We start from the raw sequence: 12,238 nt of genomic DNA on the forward strand, positions 1-12,238 counted from the left end.
AAAGATCAAAAATAAAATCCATTGCTGTACTTTCCCAAGGTCGGCTAGGAATAGGTAAAGGTTGCAAAAGACCTGGTGTCTTATGCCTATCAAACTTGACCTTTTGGCATATCAAACAACTTTGAACAAACTCATCCACATCCTTTTTGAGCCTCAGCCAGTAGAAAAAACATTCCACACCTTTCGAGATGATCTCTATGCCGCGGTGGCCCGAAAAAGGTGGACAGTGGCACTCGTATCAAAACCTTATTTCTCAATGCTTGTGTAACACACAAGTTCTTTCGCATCAAATAGCCTTCCTTGAGTGAATAGCCCACAACTACTTCCCCACTTTGTAACTGGTCAAAAATGTCTGCAAAGTCTGGCTCTGTGGCGTATTGATCTACCATATCCTCGAAGCTGTGATGATGAACTGCAGAAATAGCCAAAACCAATGGCTTACGAGACAATGCATCCGCCACCACACTCTTCTGTCCCTTAACATGCACAATCTGAAAGTGACATCGTGACAAAATGTTTTCCCACCGCATCTGCTTGTTCAAAAGTTGTTTCTCCAACAAGAAATATCGTAAACTCTAATGATCGGTGAACACTGTAAAATCGGCTCCAAGTAAAAAGTGTCGCCATTGTGTAAGAGCATGGATAACTGCCAATACCTCTTCTCGTAAATCTGTGGAACCCGTTCTGGTCTAGAAAACATTCTGCTCTCATAGGCTACAACATGTCCTTCCTGCATCAAGACCCCTCCCAAACTGTGTAAGAGTGTAACCCGTTCTGGTCTGGAAAACATTATGCTCTCATAGGCACAACATGTCCTTCCTGCATCAAGACCCCTCCCAGACTGTGGCCACAGGCATCACAGTATACCTCAAATGGCTTTTGCAAGTCTAGCAAAACCAATATTGGGTCAATCGTTAACTTCTCCTTGAGAGTCTTAAAGGCTGCAATCTTAGATAGTCCCCAAGTAAAAGGAGCCCCTTTCTATGTCAAAGTATGCAAAGGAGCAGCAATCTCTGCAAACTTTCGAATGAACCGCAAATAGTAAGAACATAAGCCCAAAAAAGTGTATATCTCATGCACATTCTTCACCTCTGGCCACTCTTTTATGGTCTCAATCTTGGCCAGAATTAATTTGACACCCTCCGCAGAGACAATGTACCCCAAAAAGTGAATCTTTGGTAAGAAAACATCACTCTTCTTTTCATTTACTACTAACCGATGTTGCCTTAGTTCAGAAATACATGTAAGAGGTGTTGTCGATGCTCTGTCTCATTCTTGGAGAATACAATGATGTCGTCGAAAAAGGTGCCTACAAATGACCTATACTCTCAAATTATCATGTCCATCATTTTGTTGACGGTTGCAGGAGCATTTGTGAGACCAAAAGGCATCACTAAATACTCGTATAAACCAAAGGATGTCTTAAAGGTGGTCTTGTAAACATCTCCAAGAGCAATCTTGATCTAATGATAGCCACATTTCAAGTCAATTCTACTAAAATAAGTAGAACCCTGTAACCTATCCAGTGTATCATCAATCCTAGGTGTCGGGAATCTATTATTGATGGTGATTTTATTGAGAACCATGTAGTCAATGCACATTCTCCAGGAAGTAAACACTCTTTTGAACTGAAGCCACTTTGTTGGTGCCTCCCTCCGTAGAAGCAGGGTAGACCACCAAGTCTGTGCATTCCCCTTGAAGTAGGATGCCGCTCTTCGGACTTTGAAGTGCTCAGAATAGCGTCCTCTAGAGTATGCAATATCAAATGTTCAATGAAAGCGAGGGCTCTATGGGTATCCTTAAAGCTAGAAAAAGTGTCAAACTTTATTGCTTGCCTGCCCTCCTTAAAATCTATGGGTTCCTTCTTCCTATCCTCAAGAGAATGATATTGGTTGGCTCTGTAAAATTGCTTTCTCTTTGCAAACATCGGCTCATCAGACTCTGAACTGTCCGAGCAAGAGGAATCCTCGTCCGAACCGTCAAAGTGCTTTCTGGATCTTCTATGGGATCGACTCTTCTTGCCTCTGCTGTGTCTCTGGATCTTTCTCCTCTTCTGGCTCTTTCTTCCTCCTTCACTCTGGCATGGTAATATTCGAACTCACAATATTATAGCGTGGGGGTTCAAGGAGTAGGCTGATTGGGCTGCATTTTCAGCAATCAAGAGGGTCCTGTGTTTTCAACCTCAAGGAGTGGGCTGATTGGGCTGCATTTTCAGCAAACAGGAGGGTCCTGTGTTTTCAACCTAGATTGCACAAGAGGTTGGCCGCATCTTCCATCAGGAGAACACTGGACAGTTGACATGTATTTTTAACGGTCACATCAAAAATCCGTCTTGGATCTGAAAATGCTTTAAGATAGCTAAACCTAAGGTGAGAACTCCTGAATTCCAAGGTTGAAGCAGCAAGACCAGCTCACGAGCTTGGGCTGACCTTGACAGATGCAGAAAAAGCGTGTGCAACAAGAATTTAAATTAAGACAGTTCTGCACGACTATAGCCGATTGCCCAAAACGCATAGCTAAGCTTAGCTTTAAAAAAAGGATTTCATAAAAGCAGAAGTGGTAAGAAACCGTACATATGCTCCAAATCAAATACATGCAGGCGCAAACAAGAGTCAGAAGAGAGAGTGCATACCTGGGTTGTTGAGGAGAGAAGTAATGCTTGCCCTGAAAATGGCAATCCGCAGCTTGGCGGAGGGAGTGCTGAGCTTTTGAGATGCAGCCTGCAGAGTAAGGGCCATGAATGGCTAAGTAACCAAGCTTCCTTGCCCTTCTTCTGTATGGTCGAGGAGATCCAAGCTTACGAGCTCAGCTACGTCGTCGATGCTGCTGGCTGGTGTCGTATATGAATACGAGAGTGCGTGGTTTAATCACTTCCCTAACTGGGTTTCCACTCGTGGTGAGGTTTTTGCTATTAGCTATTAGCTAATCACATGATGCTACTTTATTTAATTTCAAACTATGGTGTTAGAGATTAGTAAAATATCATCAGAGTTGCCACTAATCTTAGAATAGATTCAACGAGAAGTTATCGCCCTATGTAAGCCCACGTCTCCCTTGAGAAAAAAATGTGCCCTATTGCATGTGTCATAATGTCACTCTATGTGTCAAGGAAGGTGTTGTGGTTGTTAATGTCCTCCTTCGACTTGTAGTGAGAGATGGAAACGATGAGAATAATGAAGAGACTGCTCTTTGGAATGAATACTCTGTGCAAAAGGAGTAGGCAAGAGAGAAAAGAAAAATTACTTATGAAAGGAGTGTGCTCGATTGAGTGAAAGCTCGTTATTATCGTTTGTTGTTGCTCCCTACAAAACCTTGATTGACACTCATATTAGAATTATCCCCCAAATACAGATCAGCTTTTTTTTCTAGTACGTTGTTAACCTTAGACACCTTAGCAAGTCTACTACTCTATCATCTAGATGTTATATTCACATAAGATGATGAGGTCTTCTTGCACCTTGTTAAGGGCACTTTTGACCTGGCATTATCCTCAATGCCTATTACACCTTCACCAATTAACCATCACCATCGAATGCTAGATTTTTGGGTTAAATGTTCCCCTTTATCTATGGCCCTTAACTTTGCTTACCGCCTTAACTTACCATAGTCCTCTACACTCAACACAAAGAGACATGCACATATATCATCCAATGGCAAGGTAGGGTATTGAGACAAGTAAATGGCATTCCCATGGAGTTTGCTTGCTCATCAAGGTGCAGCTCCACTTGAATGCCTTGGAATACAACCATATCAAAAAGCTTATAAAGGATGCTACCCAGTGACACATCATAAAAATAATAATCAAGTTCCTTTTAGCTATTTTGATTGCATTCCTTTCAAAAGATAACCAATCCCAAAAGTTCATCGATATGGTGCAACTTCCACCTCAATGCCTTGGAATACAACCGTATCAAAAAGCTTACAAAAGATGCTACCCAGTGACACATCATAAAAATAATAATCAAGTTCCCTTTAGCTATTTTCATTACATTCCTTTCAAAAGATAACCAAATCCCAAAAGTCTTCCTCACCATTTATTTGGCCTAGCTCATCATTGAATCTAATGCCACCCACATTTCTAAAGGACTTGAGACCTCAAAAAAGTTCCTTGGCTTGAGTCTTTCTATATCTATTGATGGCCAACTAATAAAGTCCTTTGGGACACGACATATATGCTCCCCTTCATCCCCATAAAATATCTTTACAAGATAGCAGTAAACCAAATGCATGAGCTTAGGACCACCGGGGCATTTTTTCCCTCTTTAGGAGGTTTTTCCCCCCGTGCATTGTATATACGCCCATTCATTCTAGGGCTATCCATCTTTCCACTGCGCACTAAGTAATACACTCTTTGTTGTGTGCCTTGATCTTCCTTCGTCTTCTCCAAGCTGTGTGTGTTTTCTTGCAACCCTAATTCTAACAATTGCTATCAGAGCAGGTTGCGTCCTCCCGAGCTTAGTCGCCAGCAGCTCCAGCACACGCCTGCTCACTTTCTCCGATTTCTGTGAGCTTTGGCGAGCATTCGCAAGTCGACAAAAATTTCAAGTGTGCTCGAAGAGCTCAGTGTGCTCAAATTTCTTATTTGGGCTCTCGGCCTCCATTTCCACTACAGGCAGTATTGCAAGGGCTATTTTGTCATTTTGTGCAAAATTTTTGTCAGTGTCATTTTTTGCATAACAAGTCCCTTACAGTCTTCTATGGTTTGTGCTCTATAGCACGTATTGCTCCCCCTTCATTTCTCCTCTTTTTGGGCAGTTTTCACATTAGATGCAGCATTTACCATGGCTGACAACAACACAGATGTGTTCAAGATGTTTGTTGTTGAGGACAGATTGGATGGGGACAATTATCCTACGTGGGCTTACATGATGCAACATGTTCTTGTGTCAAAGGGTGTCTCGAATATTGTGCAGGGCATTGATATATGTCTTGGTTCTGAGGATGTAGGCGATGTTGAGGATGTTGTAGGTCTTGCTGCAAGGATTGTTGTTGTTAGAGTTGTTTTGCCTACGACAGAACAAGCTCGTTGAGATGTAAAGGATGTGCACACTCATGCATTGATTGTGTTGTTTGTGAAGCACACCATTACACCCCATTACTCCTCACATTCGTTCAACAAAATCTGCAAAACAAGCTTGGGATATTCTGGCTGGTCTTTATGCAAGCCGCAATGAGGCAAAAATTGCATTGCTGCGTAAAGAGCTGGAGTCGAAGATTAAGCATGAGGAAGACGATATGGACACTTTCCTTGCTAGTGTCAAGGATATCAATGAGCAACTTATTTCTACACGTGAAGTCATTTCATATAGTTCCCTTGTGCAGACTATTCTTGATACCTTACCAGATTCTTACCAGACTTTTGCTAGTACTTGGAGACTTATAACCCAAGTAAATCCGGAAGTTGTCAAGTTTGATGCATTATGCACATTGCTTTGCAAGAGTCACTTTCCAGAAAAACTGGACAAGGCAGCGTGCAGTTGAACAAGCTTTTATTTTTGCTCAAAGAAAGGGTGGTAACAACAATGCAACCACTTCTTATGATTCTTCTGCGATGTGGAAAATCACATGTTCCTAATGCTTCTGCTGGCGGCAATTCGTTTGGAAATTCTGGTGATAAGGGAAAAAGAAGATGCTTTGCCATTATTGTAAAGCTAACGATCACTTGATCAAGCAGTGTCCTAAGTTGAAGGCAAAGGGGCTAAGAAGAAAGAGGGTGGTTCCACTGCAAATACTGGTTCCACTAAAAATGCAGCTATTGTTGAGTCTTCTGTGAAAGGAGATTGTGATGCTGATGTTGATGTAGAATGGGCTTTTAGTGCAAAGTGCACCTATAATCTTGTTGTCCACGATGCATGCATGTCAATTGCTGCAGTTTCACGTGTGTGGTAATTTGACAGTGGTGCTACAAATCACATTACCTCACATTGTGATTTGTTCACCTCTCTTGAGTTTGTCCCTCATGGGAATTCAATTACTTGTGCCAACAATGCCTTTTATCCGGTTCAGGGAGTTGGAAAGATTGTGCTTATTGCTGCAAATGGAAGTTCTTTGACACTTGTTGATGCACTTTATGTACCTGGGATCAAGAAGAATCTTTTGTCTGTATATGCACTTGCTAGACTTGGTCTTGTAGTCAAATTTGTGGATGAATTTTTCGGTGATGAAATTGTTTCATCTGGTATTTTATGTCGTGGGCTGTATAAGCTCACTCTGTATGACAAGTGTGGGCAGAATTTTGCAAATACAGTTTTGGATTCAAATGCTATTTCAGATGCAAAACTTTGGCATGCACGTTTTGATCATCTGAATTTTGCTAGTTTGTTGTGTTTGCAGAAATCTGATATGGTTACTTCTTTACCGCCTCTTGAAGCACCTGTCAAACATGTTTGCGAAGGCTATATTTTGGATAAGATGCAACATTCTAAGTGTCCAAAGGATGGTTCAGTTAGGGCCACATGCAGGTTGCAGCTTGTGCATAGTGATGTTTGTGGGCCCATGCAAACTCCGTCCTTGGGAAATTACCTTTACGTAGTGACCTTCATTGATGATTACTCCAGACATGCATGGGTATTTCTGCTTAAAGCGAAGTCTAAAGTTTTTATTTGCTTCAAATAATTTCTGGCAATGGCTGAAAACATCTTGAAATGTATGTGGGCACCCTCCATTCCGATCGAGGGGGGGACTAGACGTCTCATGCATTTAATGCATTTTTGGCTAGTCATGGGATAAAACACCAATTTTCAGTGCCTTATACACCTCAACAAAATGGTGTTGTTGAGAGGAAAAACAGGTCACTTACAGAAATGGCACGATGTATGGTCAAAAGTCAAGATTTGCCGCATTCTTGGCTCTGTTGGAATTAGGGTTGCAGAGAAACACACAGAACTTGGAGAAGATGAAGGAAGCTCAAGGCACACGATAGAGAGTATGTTACTTAGTGTGCAATGGAAAGATAGATAGCCCTAGAGTGATGGGCGTATATACAATGCACGGGGGGAAAAACCTCCTAAAGAGGGAAAAAATGCCCCGGCGGTCCTAGTGTGTTCACACACATCACTACCACATGTATATGGTAACAAATCCCCCCTGGAGTGATGCGGTGAACGAGAGCTGGCACATGAGTAAAGGGAAGTGCCATGCCCTGAGTACAGGATCAGTCCACAAAGGGGAGTAAGCCCAAAGCTTTGCGGAAAGCTTCAAGCTTCTCACGAGACAATGCCTTTGTGAAAAGATCTGCAAGGTTGTCCTGTGTTGGCACATAAGCCAAGCTGATCTCTCCTGCTGAGAGCCTCTCCCTGACATAGTGGTAATGCACCTCAATGTGCTTTGTGCGAGCATGAAAAACTGGGTTCCTCGCAACTGCCAATGCGCTCTGACTGTCAGTGTAGATAGTGTTGGCAGTGTCCTGTCCAACACCCAAGTCAGCCATAAGGCGTCTGAGCCATACACACTCAACCGTAGCTGTGAAGACTGCCCTGTACTCAGCCTCACAACTCGAAGTGGCCACAGTAGGTTGCTTCTTGCTCAACCATGATATACATGAACTGCCAAGCATGAAACAAAAACCACTTGTGGACACTCGTGTGTCAAAACAACCAGCCCAATCTGAGTCCGAAAAAGCATGTAAGTCTGGCGGCAATGATCCCCCCTTGGGATAAAACAAGCCAAGATGTAAAGTGCCACTAAGGTAGCGGAAAATCCTCTTGACAGCCTGCCAATGCTTAGACCCTGGGCTATGCATAAATCTGCTGACCTGCGAGACTGCAAACTGAATATCTGGCCTCGTGTTGCATACATAAATGAGGCAGCCAACAGCAGTTTGGTAAAGAGTGACATCAGCAGGATCGCCAGCATCATGTAGACTCAACTTCAAACCTGTTTCCATGGGAGTGGCAATAGGTTTGCAATCCTCAAGTCCAAACTTACATAGCAATGTCTCTATGTAACTTTTCTGACACAAGGCAATACCACCATCACACTGCTTAAACTGTATACCCAAGTAATGATGCAACAGCCCCAAATCTTTCATCTTGAAAGTAGCATTCAAATCAGCCTTAAATTCAGCAATATGTCTCTCATTTGGTCCAGTGATCAGCAAATCATCAACATAAAGAACCACAATGAGAAATACATCATCCTCACGCTTTACATACAATGTGCTTTCTGTTGGACTGTTACGAAAGCCTCGTTTAACCAAATGAGTGTCAGCTTTCTCATACCAAGCACGAGGAGATTGCTTCAACCCATACAAAGCCTTCTTACATTTGCACACTTTGTCCTCTTGTCCTTTTATGACAAAACCGCGAGGCTGCGTTACATAAACTTCCTCAAATATGTCACCATTCAAGAAAGCAGTAACAATGTCTGATTGATGTACATCCCAACCAAAATGAGCTGCCAATGCACATAGAAAACGCACAGTAGTCATACGACAAGTGGGAGCAAAAGTCTCTTCATAATCTATGCCTTTTTGTTGTGCATAACCCTTTGCAACAAGTCGAGTCTTATGGCGATCGATCTCACCATCCGGCTAGCGTTTCAACTTGTAAACCCACTTCGTACCAATGGCCTTTTTGCCAGGAGGCAAATCACATAAAGTCCATGTGTCATTCTCTATAAGTGCATCATATTCTGATTTCATGGTAGCAATCCAATTTTCTAAATTCTGTGCTTCATCAAAAGACAGAGGCTCCTTAACGTCATGTAAACTAGACACAGCCAAGGCATAACAATCTGATGCATAAGATGCATGGCGAGAGCCTGAACGAGTACGACTAGATAAAGCTGCATCCAATTTACTGTCACGCAAAGTGTGCACCAGCCATTTTGGCATACCTCTAGACTGCTCATTTTCAGCCCTTTCCTCATCAAGTACATCATGTACATCTGCATCAGTAATAGGCTCTTCTAAAACATTTTCAGAAACCCCCATAGGCTGTACATTTGCCTCATTGGAACTTACATTCGTATTTCCACCACTGAAAAGAGGCAACAAAGTGTCATAAATGTCCTGTGAGCTTACATTACTGTCTCTAGTACATGACAGCAAGGGCTAAACAGAATCTTCCACAAACACTACATCCCGTGAAACCAGAATACGTTTTGTTTGTGGATGATACAACCTGTAACCTTTGCTTTCAACACTATAACCAACAAAAATACATTTGACAGCCTTATCATCCAATTTTCTGCGCTGCACTTGTGGCACCAAAGCATATGCCAAACTGCCAAAAATACGCATGTGCTCAATAGAAGGCTTTCTATCATGCCATGCTTCATATGGAGTAATAGACTGCAAAGCTTTCGTAGGACACCTGTTAAGTACATAAGTGGCACACATGATGGCCTCAAGCCAAAAAGAATGCGGCAAAGCTTGACTTTTGACCATACATCGTGCCATTTCCGTTAGTGACCTGTTTTTCCTCTCAGCAACACCATTTTGCTAAGGTGTATAAGGCACTGTACATTGGTGTTTTATCCCACGACTAGCCAGAAATGCATTAAATTCATGAGACATATACTCCCCCCCTCGATCGGAACGGAGGGTGCCCATAGTACATTTTGAGACATTTTCAGCCATAGCCAAAAATTGTTTGAAGCACATCAAAACTTCAGACTTCGCTTTAAGCAGAAATACCCATGCATGCCTGGAGTAATCATCAATGAAAGTCACGAAGTACAGGTAATTGCCCAAGGACGGAGTTTGCATGGGCCCACAAACATCACTATGCACAAGCTGCAACCTGCATGTGGCCCTAACTGAACCATCCTTTGGAAACTTAGAACGCTGCATTTTACCCAGAATACAGCCTTCACAAACATGTTTGACAAGTGCTTCAAGAGGCGGCAAAGAAGCAACCATATCAGATTTCTGCAAACGCAGCAAACTGGCAAAATTCAGATGACCAAAACGTGCATGCCAAAGTTTTGCATCTGAAATAGCCCTTGAATCTGCAACAGCATTTGCAAAATTTTGTCCACACTTGTCATACAAAGTGAGCTTATACAGCCCACGGCACAAAAGCCCAGATGCAACAATTTCATCACCAAAACTGAGATCATGAACTGTACATCTGTCATCCACAAATTTGACTACAAGTTCAAGTCTAGCAAGTGCGGATACAGACAAGAGATTCTTCTTGATCTCAGGTACATAAAGTGCATCAACAAGTGTGAAGGAACTGCCATTAGCAGCAGTGAGCACAATCTTTCCAACTCCCTGAACTGGATAAGAGGCGTTGTTGGCACAAGTGACTGAATTCCCATGAGGGACAGACTCGAGAGAGGTAAACAATTCACGATGTGAGGTAATGTGCTTTGTAGCACCACTATCGAAATACCACACATGTGAATCTGCAGCAACTGACAAGCATGCATCATGGACAGCAGGATTGTAAGTGCACTCTGCGCTAAAAGCCCATTCTGCATCAACATCAGCATCACAATCTCCTTTCACAGAAGACTCAACAATGGCTGCATTTGTAGTGGAACCAGCATTTGCAGTGGAGCCACCCTTTTTCTTCTTAGCCTCTTTGGCCTTCAACTTAGGACACGACTTGATCAAGTGATCATTGGCTTTACAATAATGGCAACGCATCTTCTTTTTGCCCTTATCACCAGAATTGCCAGACGAAGTGCTGCCACCAGAAGCATTAGGAACAGAATTTTTGCCACTCGCAGCAGAACCATAAGAAGTGGCTGCATTACTGTTACCACCCTTTCTTTGAGAAGCAATAAAAGCCTGTTCAACTGCACGCTGCCTAGTCCTGTTTTTTCTAGAAAGTGACTCTTGCAACAGCAATGTGCATAATGCATCAAACTTGACAACTTCAGGATTTCCTTGGGTCATGAGTCTCCAAGTACTAGCAAAAGTCTGGTAGGAATCTGGTAAGGCATCAAGAACAGTCTGCACAAGGGAACTGTTCGAAATGACTTCACCTGCAGAAATGAGTTGCTCATTGATATCCTTGACACTAGCAAGGAAAGTGTCCATATCATCTTCCTCATGCATAATCTTCGACTCTAGCTCTTTACGCAGCAAAGCAATTTTATCCTCATTGCGGCTTGCATAAAGACCTGCTAGAATATCCCAAGCCTGTTTTGCAGATTTTGCTGAACGGATGTGAGGAATAATGGTGCGCTTCACAGACAACGCAATCAATGCATGAGCCTGCGCATCCTTAACATCCCAACGAGCTTGTTCTGCCGTAGGCAAAACAACTCTAACAGCTGCAATCCTTGTAGCAAGACCTGCAACATCCTCAACATCGCCTACATCTTCAGAACCAGGACGTACATCAATGCCCTGCACAATGTTCCAGACACCTTTTGACACAAGAACATGTTGCATCATATAAGCCCACATAGGGTAGTTGTCCCCATCCAACCTGTCCTCAGCAGCAAACATCTTGAACACATCTGTGTTGTTGTTGTCAGCCATGGTAAATGCTGCACCTGATGTGAAAACTGCCCGAAAATAGGAGAAATGGAGCGGGAACAACTTGTGCTATATAGCACAAACCGTAGAAGACTATAATGCACCTGTTATGCAGAAAGCGGCACTGATAGAAAATCTGCACAAAATGACGAAATAGCCTGTGCAGTACTGCCTGTAGTGGAAACGGAGGCCGAGATGAGCCCAAATCAAAATTCTGAGCAGACCTGCGAACGCTCGCCAAAGCTAACTGAAATCGGAGAAAGTGAGCAGGCGTGTGCTGGAGCAGCTGGCGACTAAGCCCGGGAGGACGTGACCTGCTCTGATACCAATTGTTCGAATTAGGGTTGCAGAGAAACACACACAGCTTGGAGAAGACGAAGGAAGCTCAAGGCACACGATAGAGAGTATGTTACTTAGTGTGCAATGGAAAGATAGATAGCCCTAGAGTGATGGGCGTATATACAATGCACGGGGGAAAAAACCTCCTAAAGAGGGAAAAAATGCCCCGGCGGTCCTAGTGTGTTCACACACATCACTACCACATGTATATGGTAACAGGCTCGAGGCCATCATGTGTGCCACTTATGTACTAAACAGGTGTCCTACGAAAGCTTTGCAGTCTATTACTCCATATGAAGCATGGCATGATAGAAAGCCTTCTATTGAGCACATGCGTGTTTTTAGTTGTTTGGCATATGCTTTGGTGCCACAAACACAGTGCAGAAAACTGGATGATAAGGCTGTCAAATGTATTTTTGTTGGTTATAGTGCTGAAAGCAAAGGTTATAGGTTGTATCATCC

The 12,238-nt window shown here is 42.9% G+C and overlaps 1 protein-coding gene across 2 annotated transcripts in view; it reads right to left on the reverse strand.

Moving 5' to 3' along the window:
• The window catches only part of ILA (putative protein kinase regulator ILITHYIA), a 125,595-nt gene extending 122,704 nt beyond the window's left edge, over window positions 1–2,891 (reverse strand). The window contains exon 1 of one of the 2 annotated variants that reach the window (XM_086494064.1): window positions 2,633–2,891. In XM_086494064.1, the coding sequence (XP_086350190.1) occupies window positions 2,633–2,738 (106 nt within the window). In that variant the 5' untranslated portion in view covers window positions 2,739–2,891. The remainder of the gene's footprint in view (window positions 1–2,632) is intronic. The other variant, XM_086494065.1, reaches the window with a different exon arrangement.
• Window positions 2,892–12,238: the final 9,347 nt, after the last annotated feature.

This window comes from Adiantum capillus-veneris, chromosome 21 (assembly GCF_014529385.1).
Source record: "Adiantum capillus-veneris isolate H3 chromosome 21, ASM1452938v2, whole genome shotgun sequence".
Classification (NCBI taxonomy): domain Eukaryota; kingdom Viridiplantae; phylum Streptophyta; class Polypodiopsida; order Polypodiales; family Pteridaceae; genus Adiantum; species Adiantum capillus-veneris.